Source organism: Salmo salar, chromosome 08, assembly GCF_965601325.2.
Source record: "Salmo salar chromosome 08, fSalSal1, whole genome shotgun sequence".
Taxonomy (NCBI): Eukaryota; Metazoa; Chordata; class Actinopteri; order Salmoniformes; family Salmonidae; genus Salmo; species Salmo salar.
In genome coordinates, this window is record NC_138298.1 from 25,513,159 (window position 1) to 25,535,026 (window position 21,868).

The following is a 21,868-nucleotide window of genomic DNA, read 5'->3' on the forward strand; positions in this document are numbered from 1 at the left end:
ACGAGTCGCGGTTTTGTCTCACCAGGGGTGATGGTCAGATTCACGTTTATCGTCGAAGGAATGAGCGTTACACCGAGGCCTGTACTCTGGAACGGGATCGATTTGGAGGTGGAGGGTCCGTCATGGTCTGGGGCGGTGTCACAGCGTCATCGGACTGAGCTTGTTGTCATTGCAGGCAATCTCAACGCTGTGCGTTACAGGGAAGACATCCTCTTCCCTCATGCGGTAGGTACCCTTCCTGCAGGCTCATCCTGAAATGACCCTCCAGCATGACAATGTCCCCAGTCATACTGCTCGTTCTGTGCGTGATTTCCTACAAGACAGGAATGTCAGTGTCCTGCCATGGCCAGCGAAGAGCCCGGATCTCAATCCCACTGAGCTCGTCTGGGACCTGTTGGATCAGAGGGTGAGGGCTAGGGCCATTCCCCCCAGAAATGTCCGGGAACTTGCAGGTGCTTTGGTGGAAGAGTGGGGTCACATCTCACAGCAAGAACAGGCAAATCTGGTGCAGTCCATGAGGAGGAGATGCACTGCAGTACTTAATGCAGCTGGTGGCCCCACCAGATACTGACTGTTACTTTTGATTTTGACCCCCCCTTTGTTCAGGGACACATTATTGCATTTCTGTTAGTCACATGGAACTGTGACTTGTCTGTGGAACTTCTTCAGTTTATGTCTCAGTTGTTGAATCTTGTTGTGTTCATACAAATATTTACACATGTTAAGTTTGCTGAAAATAAACGCAGTTGACAGTGAGAGGACGTTTCTTTTTTTGCTGAGTTTATATTAGTGTTATATTTTTCTTCTTTATTTTTAAATGTACGTTAGAGTTTTCCTTCCACTTTGACATTAGAGTATTTTGTGTCGATCGTTGACCAACAATGACAATTAAATAAATGTTAATCCCACATTGTAACACAACAAAATGTGAAAAAAGTCAAGGGGTGTGAATACTTTCTGAAGCCTGAAGGCACTGTATGTCAGTATCTTTCAGTACGTCAGTATCTTTAGGTATGTCAGTATCTTTCAGTATGACAGTATCTTTCAGTACGTCAGTGACTTTCAGTACTTCAGTGTCTTTAAGTACTTAAGTATCTTTCAGTACATCAGTATCTTTAAGTACGTCAGAATCTTTAAGCACATCAGTATCTTTCAGTTCGTCAGTATATTTAAGAACGTCAGTATCTTTCAGTATGTCAGTATCTTTAAGCACGTCAGTATCTTTCAGTTCGTCAGTATCTTTCAGTATGTCAGTATCTTTCAGTTCGACAGTATCTTTCAGCATGTCAGTATCTTTCAGTCTGTCAGTATCTATTAATCACGTCAGTATTAATATCACCTCTACAGCTATTCTACTAATCACAGTGTTCTATTAATATCACTTATACAGCTATTCTGCTAATCACAGTGTTCTATTAATATCACTTATACAGCTATTCTACTAATTACAGTGTTCTATATCACCGCCACAGCTATTCTACTAATCATAGTGTTCTATTAATATCACTTCTACAGCTTTTCTACTAATTACAGTGTTCTATATCACCTCTACAGCTATTCTACTAATTACAGTGTTCTATATCACCTCTACAGCTATTCTCCTAATCACAGTGTTCTATTAATATCACTTCTACAGCTATTCTACTAATTACAGTGTTCTATATCACCTCTACAGCTATTCTCCTAATCACAGTGTTCTATTAATATCACTTATACAGCTATTCTGCTAATCACAGTGTTCTATTAATATCACTTATACAGCTATTCTACTAATTACAGTGTTCTATATCACCGCCACAGCTATTCTACTAATCATAGTGTTCTATTAATATCACTTCTACAGCTTTTCTACTAATTACAGTGTTCTATATCACCTCTACAGCTATTCTACTAATTACAGTGTTCTATTAATATCACTTCTACAGCTATTCTACTAATTACAGTGTTCTATATCACCTCTACAGCTATTCTACTAATTACAGTGTTCTATATCACCTCTACAGCTATTCTCCTAATCACAGTGTTCTATTAATATCACCTCTACAGCTATTCTCCTAATCACAGTGTTCTATTAATATCACTTCTACAGCTATTCTACTAATCACAGTGTTCTATATCACCTCTACAGCTATTCTCCTAATCACAGTGTTCTATTAATATCACTTCTACAGCTATTCTACTAATTACAGTGTTCTATATCACCTCTACAGCTATTCTACTAATTACAGTGTTCTATATCACCTCCACAGCTATTCTACTAATCACAGTGTTCTATATCACCTCTACAGCTATTCTACTAATTACAGTGTTCTATATCACCTCTACAGCTATTCTACTAATTACAGTGTTCTATATCACCTCTACAGCTATTCTACTAATCACAGTGTTCTATCTCACCTCTACAGCTATTCTACTAATTACAGTGTTCTATATCACTTCTACAGCTATTCTACTAATCACAGTGTTCTATTAATATCACTTATACAGCTATTCTACTAATCACAGTGTTCTATTAATATCATTTATATAGCTATTCTACTAATCACAGTGTTCTATTAATATTACTTACCCTAAATTCCGGACTATAAGCCGCAACTTTTTTCCCAGGCTTTGAACCACGCGGCTAATATATGGATTTTTCCCACTTTCAATTTTGTTTTCTCCAAAAAAACACATTCTGTGACGTGCTCAGTTTTTTGGCGGCATGAAGCTTTCATTAGACCAATGAAATTGCCGAACGGGTTAAGGTCAAACAACTTTTTAGTTTACTGTTTAGATTAAATCGAGCGCTCTCAAACTTCCCATCATTCTGATTACGGTAGTCATTTTGTCACCCTCATCATGGCAAAGACACGGAGAAATGCATATGATGCAGCTTTCAAGTTGTAGGCGATTGATCTGGCTGTTGGAAAAGGAAATAGAGCTGCTGCACGGGAGCTTGGTCTTAATGAGTCGATGATAAGACGTTGGAAACAGCAGCGTGAGGAATTGACTCAGTGCAAAAAGACAACTAAAGCTTACTGCTAATTTTTTATTTTTTGTTACAAGCCGTGTTTCGTTAAAAGCCTATTTATTTTTGTTACAAGCCGTGTTTCGTTAAAGCCTATTTATTTTTGTTACAAGCCGTGTTTCGTTAAAGCCTATTTATTTTTGTTACAAGCCGTGTTTCGTTAAAGCCTATTTATTTTTGTTACAAGCCGTGTTTCGTTAAAGCCTATTTATTTTTGTTACAAGCCATGTTTCGTTAAAGCCTGTGTAAAGTTCATTTGTTTCAATGTACCGGTAGGCACCTGCGGCTTATAGACATGTGCGGCTTATTTATGTTCAAAATAATACTTTTTTTTAAATTCAGTGGGTGCGGCTTATATTCAGGTGCGCTTAATAGTCCGGAAATTACGGTATACAGCTATTCTACTAATCACAGTGTTCTATTAATATCACTTATACAGCTATTCTACTAATCACAGTGTTCTATTAATATCACTTACACAGCTATTCTGCTAATCACAGTGTTCTATTAATATTACTTATACAGATATTCTACTAATCACAGTGTTCTATTAATATTACTTATATGGCTATTCTGCTAATCACAGTGTTCTATTAATATTACTTATACAGATATTCTACTAATCACAGTGTTCTATATCACCTCTACAGCTATTCTACTAATCACAGTGTTCTATATCACCTCTACAGCTATTCTACTAATTACAGTGTTCTATATCACCTCTACAGCTATTCTACTAATCACAGTGTTCTATATCACCTCTACAGCTATTCTACTAATCACAGTGTTCTATATCACTTCTACAGCTATTCTACTAATCAGTGTTCTATATCACCTCTACAGCTATTCTACTAATCACAGTGTTCTATATCACCTCTACAGCTATTGAACTAATCACAGTGTTCTATTAATGTAATATTATACCAGACACACTGACTTTGAATAGCAGTCACGGAATTGGTTTGGTTCCCACTGTGTCCCATCAAAGCTCGATAATTTCTGATGTACGTGATCATAGACGAAAGGGGTTCAAGTATGTCTCCATCAAAAGCTCAGGTAGGATGACAGGTAGCCTAGTGGTTAGAGCGTTGGGCCAGTAACATAAAGGTTGCTCGATTGAATCCCCGAGCTGACAAGGTAAAAATCTGTCGTTCTGCCCCTGAACAAGGCAGTTAACCCACTGTTCCTAGGCCGTCATTATAAATAAGAATTTGTTCTTAACTGACTTGACTAGTAAAATAAAGGTTAAATAAAAAACATGATAAAAAAAGGTGACAAACATGTTGCCTGAGTGTGTGTGTTGTTCATTAAAGATATGGGCCTCGGATGTATTTCCCTTTGTGTTCGACATTCAGTGCATAGAGTAGGTCAACAAAGACATCTGGAATGGCCATAGAGTGAATGTGTGATGATGCGTCAACATAGTCAGGATCAATGCAAGGTTAGAGAGATGAATTCCATTCTGGAACAGAACTTATTCTCTGTGTGTCTCACCTCAGACTGACCCATAGTATGTATGCATCATCCACATCAGCCTCCTCATCCACGCACGTATGCACACACACACACACACACACACACACACACAAACAAACAAACAAATTATTTGGAGTGGTATAACTGAATTTCCATTGATTCAAAATAGTAACAGTAATCCAAAATATATTAACAGTAATCCAAAGCACCAGACTTTTCTAAACAGAGAACTTTGAGAAGGGGGGTGGAAGCAAACCGGTAAAATATAAATACAAAGAAATGTCTATCGGTTTACTTGTTTATTAGCCAGGAAGTTAGGATTCAGGAATGTTTGTGTGAGCGGAGCTTCTTCCCGTTAACGCTGCTAAAACAGTTTACGTCAGCGATGACTATTCCTAGATAGAAGGGAAGTAGGCTCCTGTTGTCTGTTGCTAGACTTGAATATCTTGCTCTATTGTGGGATTTCTGTATATTTTTACCTTCTTTGATCCAGCCGATGATGCCTCACGTTTGGTCTTTTTCCAACACACTGGCTGTCTCCTGGTCCTATTTTAGGGTTCATTGCCAAGGTCAAGTTTCTCACTCTGTGAACAAGACAGACAAAGCATTCACTGATCTACATAGACCGCTTCCTTTGAGAAAACTTGGTGTCTAACATAATTACTCTATCATAACGTTGCAGACAAGGTTTTTTAAAAACATTTTTTATAAAGACGCAGGTCTCTGAGTTTGGATATTATTTATACTGGCTGCTTCCCCTGACTTAGTTTTGATATGACAGCTGCACACCTAAAAAATCTACAACTCTACTATTAACAATAGTTTAGTCAGCAGAACAGGCCTCTGGGCCAGTGATACAGTACAGTCAGTGACTCACAGTAGAGTTTACCCACAAACACTGTTCAGCATTGTCTTCAACCCAGGAAGAAGGCACTGCGTTGCCGAAACGTTGGTTATGAGGTTTACCCATTAAATTGTTGGAAAAATATATAGTGTCTTTCTTTCTATTCAACATCATCCTCAAACAACATTTGAACAGGTCTCTCTAGCGAAATCGGTTTTTTATCTCAACGAAACAAAACAATAAATTGTCTTTGATACCTCCTTCAATGGAAACATACCTACTGTACTGACATTGTATTCAAGAAACATTTAATGCATGTCTGCTGTTATTTTTTCCCCATGGAAACTAACCCACTGAACAGACTTACAGCATTCCAAAGCCAAGGCGCAAACATGACCCGAGGCTTTATCACCCAGAAATTGGAGTTTGAATGCTCATGTCGTGTCAGAGACCGTCCCTGTGTGCCTGACCCAAGTCATGGTATGTGTTTTCTCCTTTGATGTAATCTGTTCTAACTATAGATAGCAGAGGAGGGTGTGTCTGTGTACTGTAGTTCACAAAGTCTGCTCAGGACACATGACTCAGTCAAACCCTATCTGGCAGAAGTAAATTACACACAGCTGGGAGAGACGTTGAAGTGCTGAAGAGAGCAGCCATGAAGCACACAGGTAAACCCTGTACTGGAAGTTTCACACAAGAGCTAAGAACATGATTATGAATAAACTCGCAAAACTGAAAATGCATTTCAAACCAGATTTGTTTGTGTTAGGCTTGAAATGTATTGAATTACATTGTAACACAATGTTAACACAATGAATGCATTTTCAACACATTTTTTTACGCCTAGGTGAGGACAAGGGAGTCCTGAGGATTAGGGGTGGCAGGTAGCCTAGCGCTTAAGAGCATTGAGCCAGTAACCAAAACGTCAATGGTTCGAATCCCCGAGCTGACTAGGTGAAAGATATGCTGATGTGCCCTTGAGCAAGGCACAAATGTAAAAGGATTAGTCTGTGGATGACTCCTATCAGTCAGGGTGGGCTACAAGCTCCAGAGACTGTAGGAGAAATGAAAACATTGTGAAAGTAGAACTAGGGCACAGTGGCTCCCTCTCATCGGAGCATAGTGAAATACCACACGTTGGTACGGTTAATACGCCAGAAACCAGAGGTTATTAATATCGTCAGTGTGTCTCGTCAGGGTGAGTGGGAGAGCTGGCTGGCTCATACCGTCTCTGCCTGCCTGTAGAAGCATGGGACCCCACAGGGTGGAGGCAAAGCCAAGCATATGCAGTCAGACAAGCATCTCGGACAACACTTCTATTCGACTGAAACAATAACGCACATACTGCACACTCTTACGTGTTTGTTATAGAACTATATTGTGATCAATTCAAACTGAACCCCCCCCCCCCCCCCAGAAAACAGAAACTATACCTATTACTGAAACTGAGAACTGAAATCAACTACTAATCCCTTTTCCTGTACAAATGTTCAGAATTCATAAAGATGTGGTTCATGATCTGTCACATATGACTCCATAGGGGTTGATAGACAATTACTCAACATTTAAGGCTCTCGAATGCTCGAGATTATTTTGAAGTGGTAAAGGATGGAAGGGTGTGAAACAGTCAATAGAAAAGGGGCTTTCAAGAAAACAGCCCAGACAAGGTGACATCATTCATCTGGAATCAGAATGGAGGTATTCCCCTTGTTGGCTTGTCTGGGAAGTGTTGGATCATTGGGCAGTAGGCAGCACTAAGATGTTAGGGGAATGTTAGGGGATATTCAGCACAGCCGTGGTTTAAATAGAGTTCAGGACATTGGATTTGCAGTAGGAGGGTTCACATTTTTTACATTTTTTTCATTCATTGCTAAGGCCACCGTGCAAGTCCAAATATTCCTATTCTGGAGGAAGACCAAGACAACCTAGTTATCACTTTAAAAGCAGTTTCTCTCAAACGATTACAGAGTCTTCTATCTAAAGTCCTCCTGTCTAAGCAAATGTGTTAATTTTAGCACTGAGCAGGAGATTTTTCTAACCATGGAGTTCAAAGCCCTCTGATGTCATCATCCTGCATCCAAGCCCCATAGAGAAAAACCGCCGAGTCAGTCAGAGTCCTTTGATGAGGGGCTGGGCCTGTTATTAAAACTGATCTTCAATGTTTAACTGTCTTCAAAGCACATTCCTGACTGTGTAAAAATGTCTGTTGTGTACACTGCTGTAGTTTGGATGTTTACAGTACACGAATGGACTTGACCTATACACTTTATTAGGCCTTATTGTACGGAGGAGTCCTTTTTTAACTCACATGCGACATCAATAGTGAAGGGGGACTTCCAAACCAACTCACCTCCACCCACGCCAAACCTCAATCACGACAGGCCACGAACCCTCAGACTATTAACACAATGGCATTCCACACAGAACACATAATGTACATTTACCCAGACAGACCAGACAACATGGCAGGGAGCGCCTTGACACACGCTTACTCTTCATCATCATTATCATCATCCTCAGTTAAAATAATCTCGCTACCATAGAATCTTCTCAAGATCGAGAGATTCCACTTTGGCCTTAGACAAATAAGAACAAACATTTTCCCTTTTGCTTTTGATTAGCTGCATATGGATTTTATTTATTTAGCGAATGCAAATTCCCTAAGTCAAGTCCTTTAAATTGCTTCCGGTCCTTCTGGAGAACGTGGAATCACACACACTAACAGCCAAAACTTGGTTTTTGGTCTTGCTGCTTCTAAATGAATAAAATAGCATGTACAGTGCCTTCAGAAAGTATTCACACTTCTTGACTTTTTCAACATTTTGTTGTGTTACAAAGTGGGATTCAAATGGATTGATTAAATTGTAATGTTTTTGTCAACAATCTACACAGAATACTCTGTAATGTCAAAGTGGAAGAAAATTTCGAACATATATAAAAAAATGAAAATAAAACCTTAATATATCTTGATCCAATAATTATTCAACCCACTGAGTCAACACACGTTAGAATCACCTTTGGCGGTGATTACAGCTGTGAGTCTTTCTGGGTAATTCTGTAAGACCTTTCCACACCTGGATTGTGCAACATTTGCCCATTATTCTTTACAAAATTCTTCAAGCTCTGTCAAATTGGTTGTTGATCATTGCTGGACAACCATTTTCAGGTCTTGCCATTGATTTTCAAGTACATTTTAGTCAAAACTGCAAGTTGGCCACTCAGGAACATTCACTGTCTTATTGGTAAGCAACTCCAGTGTAGATTTTGCGATTTTGCCTGTGCTTAGCTCTATTCCATCTTATTTATCCTGAAAAACTCCCCAGTCCTTAACGATTGCAAGCCTACCCATAACATGATGCAGCCACCCCTATGCTTTAAAATATGGAGAGTGGTACTCAGTAATGTGTTTTATTGGATTTGTCCCAAATATAACATTTTGTATTCAGGACAAAAAGTGCATTTTTTGCAGTATTACTTCAGTGCCTTGTTGCAAACAGGATGCAGGTTTTTATAAAATTGTATTTCTGTACAGGCTTCCTTCTTCTCGCTCTAGTATTGTAGAGTAACTACAATGTTGTTGATACATCCTCAGTTTTCTATCACAGCCGTTAAGCTCTGTAACTTTTTTAAAGTCACCATTGGCCTCATGGTGAAATCCCTGATTGGATTCCTTCCACTCCAGTTAGTAAGGACGCCTGTATATTTGTAGTGACTGGGTGCATTGATACACCATCCAAAGTGTAATTAATAACTTCACCATGCTTAAAACGATATTCAATGTCTGCTTTTTTTTTTTACCCAACTACCAATAGCTTGCCCCATTGGAAAACCTCCTTGGTCTTTGTGGTAGAATCTGTGTTTGAAATTCACTGCTCGACTGAGGGACCTTACAGATCATTTTATGTGTGGGGTACAGAGATGGGGTAGTCATTCAAAAATCATGTTAAACCCTATATTGCACACAGACTGAGTCCTAACCCTAACTTATTATGTGACTTGTTATGCACATTTTTACTTCTGACCTTATTTAGGCTTGCCATTACAAAGCGGTTGAATACTTATTGACTCAAGACATTTCAACTTTAATTTTTAATTCATTAGCAACATTTTCGAAAAACATAATTCCACGTTGACATTATGGGGTATCATGTGTAGGCCAGTGACAAAAAATCTCTCTGTAACACAACAAAATGTGGGAAAAGTCAAGCATTGTGAATACTTTCTGAAGGCACTGTAAGACCTTTGAAAGCCCACGACCTCCACATCCTGCTTCTTCACCTGCCTAAACGTCTGAGACAACCCATCCAGGCAGCTGATGAAACAGGAGTATTTCTGTCTATATTAAATCCCTTTTGTGGGGAAAAACTCATTCTGATTGGCTGGGCCTTGCTCCCCAGTGGGTGGGCCTTGCTCCCCAGTGGGTGGGCCTATGCCCTCCAAGGCCCACCCATGGCTGTGCTCCATTCATGAAATCCATAGATTAGGGCCTAATTTCATTCTTTCAATTGACTGATTTCCTTAGATGAACTGTAACTCAGTAAAAACCTTGAAATAGCTGGGTTAATATTTTCGTTCAGTATATAACGTGCACAATTGCTTTAGCCTACATTATTGAATACACCAATAGGTGCATAGCAAACAGACATGTTCCTCAATAGTATTGACATTGAGACTATAGGTCTACAGGCAGAAAGCAGCTGAGTTCTATGGTGATTGCTGCCTGCTGTGTCATAATGCGGGTGTAACCAGCATTCTGTACTATCGGAGCGTGTAGAGAGGCACACGCTGCAATAACATCAGCCAGAGACGGTGACACATTGTAGCAGTAGATTGCAGCGCATACAGTTCTTTTGTAACAACAAATGTGGCGACATTGTAGCAGCATAGGTTTCATATTGATATTGATTGATTGATATTGAATCAACGCCTTGGTTTTAGACGATTTGACGAAACATTTGTCCCACTGTAAATTCTACAGTCAACAACCTCGCTCTCTTCCTGGTACTGTGTTCTTTAGAGCTCCAAAAGAGCATGCGCGACTGGTTAGCTCTGCTGCAGAATGACGTCAGCAATTCAAAACACAGGCAAGTCCAGACACACTACCGTCTGATCGGTCATACGATGTACGCTTTAATTTATTCTAGCCAACTGACCGAGGATCTTTCTATCGCGTTACATGCGAATGAAGCCTGAAAGAGGAAACGTCAACGACTGTTTTGGCTTTTTTTTGTCTCGAATGAATATAATTTTGCGCGAGATGTCCGGATATTGACATTGTGAAGCTACCTGTCAAAGGAATCCGCGAAGTGCTGGACTGTTATTGACACGAGCCGAGCGGTGTTATCTCTGCTCATGACGATGCCTCTCGAGGATGATCTAGCTTCAGCAGCGGCGACTGGCAACACCGACCGTGTTAAAATTCTATTACGAAGAGGAGTGGACGTCAACGGTGTAAACTGCTTTGGACGGACACCTCTGCAGGTAAGTGTCTCGCGCTACGCTCTCGTCGTCGTGCTCATCGGTGAAGATCGTGTCGTGATTATTGTAAAAGAGAGTAAATGTTCAACGGTGTCATCAATATTTTAACGTTGCAGAGACGGCCCATGACGCTTTAAAAAAAAAAAAAAAAAATCGACTTTTAGGTTGAAAACATACACTGTCTTAACAAATTACTAGAATAGCATGTCATACTGTGAAATAATTTGCATTGGAGCTATATTACCTTTGTTATATATTCTATATATTTTAATGTGCTTTATTTTACGTCATAGTTTAGTCTGTTGCGCCTCAGGAACCGAGTGATGGGAATGGTGTGCAATTGCCCGTGGTTTCTATAGGCCTGCCATTAACTTTTATCAAGTCCAAATTGTTACTTCTATTGTTGGAAATATTTCCATGAGTTTGTCTTTCAAATAAACATATAAATAATTCGATATTATACTCTATCAAAATGGTCCATGGCAATACCAATGTAAGCTCTATCCGGGCAATGGAGGATGCATGCAGGTCACCACACCCAACCTTCCAAACTCAAAATTGCTCTCCCAAAAATGGTCAAAGAGATCATGTATATGGATAAATCTTATTTTAAATTATTAATATGTTCAGATTTAATGACTTACTCTAAAAACCAATTTCCTTGGGCTGATATCAAAATGCCATGGCTGACTCTTCCTATCTATATTTGGCCTTAAAACTTTGATGGCCCTACATTTTGATGCTCTTTAGGTTTGCTACAATACGAAAGGTGTGGCTGCAATTAAAATAAGTAAAATCGAAATCATAAGATAAATTGTAGGCCGACTTATACCCTTTAACAATGTTATAGCATCAGTTGGGCCTAATTGCTTTTTTTGTAATTTAGATCCATTATTATATTGTTATTAAATTGTTAAGTGAATAACAGCACCGATATTGTTGGATAATTAAAACACTTTAAGCAATCTGAAACGAAAGCATGCGCTTTTATGGTCTGATAGAACTATAGGCGTACTGTATTATTTTGTGTTATTCAAATGCCCCTCTAAATAACGTATTACACACCATGGCAACATTATTTGCCTCGCAAATATAGGTATATTTATTAAATATTCTAGCAGAAGGTCTGTAAGTAAAATCAACTGGATTTGTATTTCCTAGGTGATGATGATGGGCAGTTCACCAGTGGCGCAGTTGTTACTAATGCAAGGAGCGGATCCCAATATCGCAGACCGACACACTGGGACAACGCCGTTACACGATGCCGCCAGGATGGGCTTTTTGGACACGGTAGAGATCCTTGTCCAATTCCTCGCCGATCCGAATAGCCGGGACAATAGGAACTGCCGGCCAATCGATTTGGCAATAGAAAGTGGACATCATAATGTCGTTGCGTTTCTGCAGGCTTTGTGAAATCAAAGATAAGTTGTATTTATTTGTGTGACGATTTTATTGTATAGAATACGGATGCATTTTCTAGACCCATTCATTTCTCAAATACTTTTTTTCTCGATAAAAAAAAATGCTTTATTTATGCCTCTCAAAGAGTATTGCACTTATGCACTTAATCAACGGTTTCTTAATTAGGCTTAAAATGTATAAGTACATGTACAATTTTTGTTTTTAGTGTTAAGTTGTAATTAGGCTATTTGTTGTTTTTTATATTAAATCATGTAATAATCACAGATTGCTTTGGCGTTGCTATAGGAAAATATATACTCTGCAATATTGATAAGGTGAGGAATTTACTGAACCAAAAATAAAAGCACACAGGTATTGATACCTTCAATACTCCCGTTTGAACTTTTGATTGGAGAAAGAATTGTTTTTATCAAATTGCATTATATGATGAGTTGATATCTTATTTTTGAATTGAACTCTTCTAAAATAACGAATTATTAGAAATCCAAAAGTAAAAATGTATGTGGGGTATGGATTTGTGTATTTTGATAATAATCCATAATCGTTTATATTAAGACAGTGTTATTGGAAATTTGGAAATGGGTCTGGACTTCCTGTATATAAAGCTGATTATGTTTGAATTTTGAATAATTCCGAGAACATTGTTTCATGTCAAACCTAAAGTTGGTCACTTCGATTCTGAATTATTTAAGTAGACCTACCTACTTAAATATGTATGGAACTCAATTTGAAAACCATAAGTTTCGCTACAATGCATCGACATTGAACGAAATGTTTAACTTTTGATGGCAGGAAATAATCTAAATAATGGAAGGATCTAGACCACAATGAATTAGCGTGTCCATTCGTGAGATAAGGTGTGTCCCTTCAGCTCGATAACCAACTATTTACTCATTAATTATTTTTACAACTTAAACATACCTTTTATTTAGGCCTACTATATTGGAAACATTCTTATTCTGTTGTAACGAATTTTGGATAGGCTGCGAGACCTATTGTGTTTATTTAACGTAGATTACACCCCTCAAACTCAACTCTGGACCTCGAAGCCAGTTCCAAGTTTTTTCATTGTTCCCCTCTAATCAGGGACTGATTTAGTCCTGGGTCACAAGGTGGGATCAATTTATTATCAGGTAGAACAGAAAACCGGCAGGCTCCGGTCCTCGTAGGGTAAGAGTTGAATACCCCTGGCCCTACACAATAGCCAAGTTATTTAAAAATCAATATCATTAAACGTATTTATTTTTCACTGTGGAACAAACACTCACGAGACTGTGTGTGTGTAACTTACTGTACAAGAGGAGATAGCAAAGTGGGCGTCACCTGACAATTCAAATAGTACATTGTACGAATAATGTAAGATTTTGGTTCATGGGCCTAATAGGCCTACTTTTAGCTTGAATACAAATGTTATTTATTCCGCCATTTTGCTACATTTTATTTGAAAGGTCAATATAAACTAGACCACGGTAATAAAGCAAAAGAAAGCGCTCTCTTTGGGGTCAAAACACACTTGTTTAGTGTATGAGAAGCATAACCAAAGCATGGATGTCGACGTATGACGCCCCGTGCAGTCTCTCTTATCATTTCGCACCAGGCCAGCGGGAAGCCACAAATAACTTTGGAACACTGGTACAAAATGTTGCATGCACGATCAACAAGGCAGGAATGAATGCTTAGAACCCCGTCATTCGTACTCAGGCTAATAACATGATTTCAGTCAATTGGACCGCTGTAACACTAGCAGTCATTACAAAGTATCAAATTTGTCATGAGGATACATTTTAGCAGTGGCATTTTTTTTAATTGGAAACGTTTAGTAGACCAACATGAGGGAGCCAATACAATGATTGGACATTTAAGCAAATTTCACAAGAAGCCTAATAATTAAATGGTAAAATATGCATTCGTGTATTTTGAAAGGAGGCTATATTTAAACCATGTACGCTTCTTGAAGTTTGTCATTTAAAGGTATTTATTTGCTTGCGTTAAGCTGCATCATGTTTACAACCTCTAGTCAGTCTACTTCCTGAACTTCATCTTTCTCCGAGTCAAACGTATTTGAATGGTGACAACTTGTCACTAAAGGTACAGTAGCAAGATGGGATAAAGGGAGAATCTTATAAGCATCTGGCATGATGGCACACGCATTTTGCAAAAGTACCTATCATTTCACTTGTAACAGAAGAGTGACATGCAAACATAATGACAGGAAGTCCAATGTTGAGCGCATATGCGGTTGTTACTTCACAAACAAGTGTTAGCTAGAATCTTAACCTTAACCCAACTTCCTGATAAAAAAAAATGAAAGCACATTTCCAATCTACATAACTTTATTGATTTTGTCACACTTGCAAACACATTTGCCTGTACATGCAGTCGAACACAATCATAACTGAATATCAACCATCATGTTGACTGTTAAGCCTACTTTCTGAAGTGAACCCTATTAGCACATAATACTGCAGCTGTGAATCCATATAAAAATAAATGCTAGGTTAACATGAAGTGTTTTGAAGATAGTTTTAGATGATCCCGTCACATGAGACAGATCGATGAAGCCCTCAGTGGAAGTCTTTCTTAACGAAACAAGGCATTTTATCGAATGGAAAGGATATGAGCCATGAATCCACTATTCCCTCACCTAATAATTAGGAGCAAAGAGCCACGAATCTATCAACAATGTAGTTTGACCTTGTTTCAGAGCAACAAAAAGTGGATAAACGTAGTATGGTGAAGTTGGACCTAGTCACTGGTCTTCGGTCAGTTTAGCATTTTCTCCACTAAATGGTTAGGATTGGAGAAGCTGATCCTAGACATGTACCTAAACGAAACTTCACCCCAGAGCCGGATAAACAGGCTTGAGGCTTTATCAACGGAAGTGGCAGTTGCTTTTGATTGAATGTCCTGATCCAAATATACTCTGTGCAAAAGTCTTGTTTGTCATAGACCTACATGTACAGACCATACCGGCTACAAACAATCCATGAAAAACAACCGACTAACTCCTTTAACCTTTCTTTCAGAAGACATACATTTTAGAATGTAATTACTCATTAAAGTATCTACAGTATGAAAACATGGCTGAAATGAACAGTATACAAACAGTGAAATATATATATATAGCGCGCGAGAGAGAAATGTTTAACCCCTATTTTAGCAGGGATCTTTTAGGTGACCAGAGTCAGGACACCTATTTAACATCCCATCTGAAAGACGGCACCCTACACAGATAAATTTCTCCAATCACTGGCCTGGGGCATTGGGACCTTTTTTTTTCTGCCTCCTATTCTGCCTCCAACACCACTTCCAGCAGCATCTGGTCTCCCGTCCATGAACAACCAGGAACAACCCTGCTGAGCTTCAGAGGCAAGCCAGCAGTGGGATGCAGAATGGTATGCTTCTGGCAAACAATGTAATGTTACTCAAATGTGTTGTGAAATCCTGGCAAATGTACAGTACTGAAAACATGCATATCAGGCACTTTCTTGTGATTCACTGATGAGGAATCAAGAGAGATGAATCCATTGTTGGTATTGGTGGCTGGTGTGTTGCAAGTCATTCTCTGATATACAGGGGTGGAGAGGGGCTTTTCGGTGGTTCTCAGTGTTGCTTTGGTAGCATTATTGAGGATTGGGCTGTTGTCTGAAAGAAACCAAAACACAGAAACACTAAATAGTAGCAGAGGTACTAACAAAAACAGTTTAGAAAATATACATATTGCAATCTGTTAGTAAAACAAACTAATACATTAGTTTTGAGTGTTTGCGTAACGAAGCATGCCAGACTGGAATTTCTGTTTAGCGGTCAAATTGCAGTCACCATCTCACTGACTGAAGTGTCACCGAGGATGAATAAGGAAGCGAGGGTAAGCCTAGGGGCCTTCACATTATGGCTCATTGGGTTCAGAGCCAGGTGTCCCGAGTTCAAATAGCATTTATTTCTTATCACTTTTGGGACTATTCCATTAGTTCTATAATCAGGATTCAGTAGATTCTGAGCTTGACGTCCTAAAATACATCCCCTTTAAATACAGACCAGAAGCCTGACATGGAGGCATCAGGACAGCTCATCATTTTATCACCCCATAACTATCCAATGTGGATGCAGGCTGACTCAGCAGTGAGTAACTCGGTAAGAATGAGTAACTGAGAATAAGCAGTAACTCAGTGAGAATGTGCTTACTGAGCGCTTGACCTAGTAGAAAGACACTGAACAGCACCAGCTCTCCTACATAGCCATATGGTTACACGTTTTGTGTTGTACGTTGCTGTGTTCACTTGCTTGGTGAGGTTGATGAGCAGGGCAAAATATTCAGTAAGATGGGAAAAAAATAAAGCACTTAATTGCCTGAGGATACAGTTTCTATTCAAACCCCCCTGTAGAGATGAACCTGGGCACATTACAATGGTAAATCTTACCTTCAGAGCCTTTATGGTGTGGGTCCAGTCCTCCTGGGTGTAGATCAGGGGGATAGCAGTGAGCAGGATACTACTGGCCTTGTTGGCATTCTCCTTCATAGTCTTCAGGACGTTGTCGACGCAGACCTGGGACAACCAGGAAATACATTTAATGAATGTTTTTTTTTGTGGGATTGAGGTGCTGATCTCTGTAAAGTCTAGACACCTTCTGAATATGGAGAAAGATGGCAACTGACAGCCTTAAACACCTGCAAGACCAAAGGAGGTTAAAAAAAACATGTTAGGTTTTTAATAAATGAGTACATTTCTTCTTGTCAATATCCGGGCTGCTACACCATTTGTTTCCTCTTTCATTTTAAGAAGAGTAATAGTAGCTCTTGAGTGGCGCAGTGGTCTAAGACACTGCATCTCTGTGCAAGAGGCTTCACTGCAGTACCTGGTTCGAATCCAAGCTGCGTTACATCCAGCCGTGATTGGGAGTCCCATAGGGCAGTGCACAACTGGCCCAGTGTTGTCTGGGTTTGGCCGTCCTTGTAAATAATAATAATAACATACTTGCCTAGTAAAATAAAGGGTTAATATATATATATATATATATATCTATCTCAAATATACACATACAAACCCGGACGACACTGGGCCTAATATATATATATATAAATAAAAACGCCCTCCTGAACACACACACCTTGCTTGTTGTGTAATTACTCCATGATATTATCGCCCATTTTTATTGCTGGTGAAAATTCACACCCCAGTAATCTGACAGAGTCATCGTGACAGATGGTAGTGCCACGCCTGACCAGTCACAGAGCCGGTTGGACACGTTATGACCTGCAGCTACTGTCAACATTACTTTCACTTTCCTTTCTTACCCGTCTCGTGATTGTCTCCAGGCAACCGCATTCGAACGTCAACTTCATTTTGAACTTGAGCGCAAATAAAATATATTTTTTCAACCCAAGCCTCAGTTGAAATATTGTGAGGTACAAAATAAACACATCTGTGAATTAAAGCTCCTCTCTTTTGCCCAGTTCACAGACATCCTACACTGTACTGTAGCCTACAGGTTCAGTTTGAGTGCGCAATGAGCATGGTTCAATAGCAGGCATTTATTTCATACTACGTTTCCCATGTGTTTTAGGATTTACACCTTGCAGGGTGTAAAACGGGGTGCTCTGAAAGCTAGGCCCATCCTCTGTAAACATTGGCAGCTAGCCCGTCACACCTGTACTCCTTACAGCATGGTATAGCTAACAGCTCAAGTAAAAGGGAGTATGAAAATCACTAAAAGATAATCTAATGGTCTGTTAAACCCTTGCTTGTTGTGTGATTACCTACCTGTGTCCTTCACTCCATTACATTACCGCCTAGTCATCAGCGGTCCTTCACTCCATTACATTACCGCCTAGTCATCAGCGGTCCTTCACTCCATTACATTACCGCCCAGTCATCAGTGGTAATGACAACACATGACAATAACTGAAACACATTAGGGAGTGGTAGCCATCTCTCTGTCAGACAGAGAGTGATGTGTCCATGGACACTTTGGACACAGCAGCTAACAACATCAAGATGTGTGTCCCAAATAGCACCTGGTCACCTATTTAGTGCACTACTTTAGACCAAGCAAGGGCTGCATCAAGATGTGATACATATTGCTACTTACAGTAAGTAATGATAGAAACCCATTATAATACATACGGCTCTATAAAGCCATGATAACCATGTTGATCTTATCCTATGGAGAGGTAATACAGGTTAAGGCAATCCTTTTCACTATTAACAGCATTTAGATTGGAGCAAAACATGTAAAGAATTTGATCTAATCATACATGTATTGTTGGCTACATTGGAGATAATTACTATGATGAATTCAGAGAAATTGTTCCTACACTCACTGTCGACTAGGCTAAATGCCATGCAGCTCCAGACAGCATGCCGTTTATAACACGATACAGTTGGGGTGTGCCACCCAAGATTGTATGTTACCATGGTACTCCTCAAGGGACATTCACTTACACAACCTTTTAATGACATGTTGATGCACTACAACATGAGACAAGGTTACTTTGTGAAATGTAGCACAGTGACCACAACATGTGACCAGCAAAAACATGTTGTGTGCCCTAATGAACACACCCCTGAACTGAAGGTCTGTTTTGTTGTGATCTCTCAGGCCCTGTGGACAACTGTATACCGGTGACTCAACCTCAGCTGGCAGGACTCACACCGGAGGCTGGCAGGCTCACAGCGGAGGCTGGCAGGCTCACAGCGAGGGAGGGCGGGAGCCAGGGAGGGAAGGCGTAGATAGGGCGGAAGGATGTGGCTAGAGGGTGTGCAACAGGAGGAGGAAGGAGGGGGAGGGGTGGCCAGGAGGTCAGCTGCAGGAACTAGGAAGGGGAAGTCGGGTAAGGGCACGGAAGCCGAGCCTCCCCCAGACAATTTATCAACTGGATAGTGGGTGACAGCCAGTCACTCGGAAGCTGTTGTGTGTGTGTGTGTGTGTGTGTGTGTGTGTGTGTGTGTGTGTGTGTGTGTGTGTGTGTGTGTGTGTGTGTGCATGAGGTACTTCAGAGTGATATAATAATCAGCCGGAAGAATTAGAAACGTAAACAGTTGCTTGTAAAACGCTGACGAGGAGGAAATTTATACCAGACAAAATGTCATTGTGCAATTTCAAATCCCTAAAAAATACTATTTGCATTTGTTTTGCTACAGCTTAGTGACAAAGGCATGTGACTATTTAGTTATTAACTTGATAGACACATTTTGAATTCCTGCTCTGCTTATGTACGAATATAAATGCATTTAAATCAGATTGAGTTGCCTTCTAGGTCAGTGTGACAGCTGGAGTACACGTTGGGAGCCGTTTTAGAAACGGAACGGTCACGTCAGCCCTCATGTCACGGACGTTTTAGACACACTACCAAACAATGGCTCTCACTGATGGGGAAGTGACTAACTACACACACAGGATATTAAGAAAAAAAGGCTAGTTCTCAAAATTCAGGGAGAAATGATTCTATGAAAAGTGTTCATGGAATTCACAAACGATGACCTCTAACCTACATTTGATTTGACTCTTTCTAAATACCACGTGAGGCAAAATGTCATGTCACCTTGTCAAGAATGTGGTGGGAAAGACGGGAGCCCTGAGAAATTGAAACAAGGAAAGCAGTAACTGTTTTACAATGGTAAAAATAAAAAGCTCTGACGCATTTCAGTTCTTAGCCACTAATTCTTTGCCTAATATTGCAGTTGGAAATGTCCAAGTGCTGTGAAAGCAGATGTAAGACATATGACCAAGTAACAAGACAATTGACCACATGCAGTACATGAATGCGTCATCTCAGTGAAACGGGTCCATTGCATAACAATTTTCCAGATAACCTGTGTTGTGGTGGAAATGAAAATTGAGGACATTCCAAAACATCTCTCCTCGAAACAGTTACAGAACCTCACAGACACTTGTGTAAAAGCTTCTTCCCTGTGGCCTGGGTTGCTGACAAGCGGCTGCACGCCACTGTCGGCGTTGGGCGTCGACGCGTATCCATCCCACTGCGTGTTTGATACTCTCCTCCTGTCTTACCTGTCCTCTCATATTAACTTTCCTATCAATAAAATATGTATTGGAATAAAGTCTCCACGCACTCAGGATCAATGCACACATTTCATTGAATAAGGCTAAGCTTTCGGTCGCAAGACCTTCATTAGCATACAATCAATAAAAAAAAAACGATGGGGAGGGAATTTCCACACATAACAAAAAAAAAAAAAACTCACAGCCTCCTCATGCTCCTTCCAGCAGTCGTAGTCGGTGGCCATGGCTATGCTGGCGTAGCAAAGGCCCGCCTCCTTGGCGAGGACCACCTCGGGCACGCTGGTCATGTTAATAACGTCGGCCCCCCACTGGCGGAACATCAGGCTCTCGGCGCGCGAGGAGAAGCGAGGGCCCTCGATGGTGAGCACCGTACCCTGCGGGTGGCACTTCACCCCCAGGCCGCGCGCCACCTCCAGCAGCACCTGGGCATGGGGAGGGAGAGGCGTGACGCCATTTTCTAGGACAGAGTGGTCAGTGTTTCTGTCAACGCCCATGTTTTTGTGTTTTATGAACACTTAGAAAGAAGGAAATAACTGTAACTAAGCCTCACGACACACCAAACACAGCAACAAAAAGTTCCAATGCACAGGCGGCTGGTAGCACCTTACAATGGAAGGACAGGCTCATAGTAATGGCTGGAACGGAATAAATGGAACAGTATCAAACAGTTTCCATGGTTTCCAGGTATTTGATACCATTCCATTTACTCCGTTCCAGCCATTTATGAGCCGTACTCCCCTCACGAGCATCCTGTATTCCAATGACATAACATTCACTCACTCCCCAACAGGCAACACCCGCCACTACAACATTTACATTGTAGTGGCGGGGGTTGATTTGGAACCAGGCCACAGACACCGGTCTAGGTGCTAGTGGTTGAATTGGAACGGGGCCGTGGACACTGACCTCCCTGGTCCGGGTGCAGAAGGGCTCAGCCATGGGGATGTGAGACACGCCTGGAGGACTGGTGGGCCGCCCGTCGTACAGCGTCTGGGCCCTCTTTGTCGTCCTGGGAGGGAGGACACACAGGAAATGATAGGTCAGTGACAAGGGTTGGGTTCAGCAACTCTGTTACCATGGCTCGTCTGACTCAGGGGCAAAACAAGAACAACGTACCTGCTGGCAGTTATTCTGGTGATAAAAATGAGAACTTCTCTCTTCCGTTTAGCACTTTACTTCGTGTCTGACTTTAGTTTCCTCGCAGTGCACAAAATACTTTATCAAATGCATTCTAAGATGCTATAAATAGACTACATTCTTAAAGGTTGGGCCCAGAGTGACTAAATTCTATGGCAAATGTTGGTATTCTTCTCTCTTTCAAGGTTTGAGTTGTGCAATGTGGCAAAAACGGTGTCTGAATGTGAAAGGCCTTCATCCTGTCACTGTAGCGAAAACAAAGTGATTCTCAGCCACAAGTAGTCATCATCACAATGACTAATACATGCTGAATGATCAGGGTCTTTTAATAACATGCCAGTGCTTTGCAACAGCTGGCCCTCACAATACAAATGACAAACAGATCCCCATAGAAACTGAGAATAAAATATTTCATGGCTGGATACATTGAAACGAGCCAAACTGTTTAGCAATGTGGACTAAATCTGGAAATTACT

General features: G+C 40.4%; 2 protein-coding genes across 3 annotated transcripts in view; one reads left to right on the forward strand and one right to left on the reverse strand.

The window, feature by feature from the left end:
• Positions 1-10,090: 10,090 nt before the first annotated feature.
• Positions 10,091-12,597, forward strand: LOC106610370 (cyclin-dependent kinase 4 inhibitor B). Its single transcript, XM_014209697.3, has 2 exons — positions 10,091-10,811; positions 11,970-12,597. The coding sequence occupies exons 1-2, from the start codon at positions 10,683-10,685 to the stop codon at positions 12,219-12,221; spliced, it is 381 nt and encodes a 126-aa protein (XP_014065172.1). The 5' UTR covers positions 10,091-10,682; the 3' UTR covers positions 12,222-12,597.
• Positions 12,598-14,545: 1,948 nt separating this feature from the next.
• mtap (methylthioadenosine phosphorylase) overlaps positions 14,546-21,868 on the reverse strand; it is a 28,071-nt gene continuing 20,748 nt past the window's right edge. For both annotated transcript variants that reach the window (NM_001140147.1, XM_045722598.2), the window contains 4 exon segments: positions 14,546-15,875; positions 16,652-16,777; positions 20,438-20,677; positions 21,162-21,264. In NM_001140147.1, the coding sequence (NP_001133619.1) occupies positions 15,834-15,875; positions 16,652-16,777; positions 20,438-20,677; positions 21,162-21,264 (511 nt within the window). In that variant the 3' untranslated portion in view covers positions 14,546-15,833.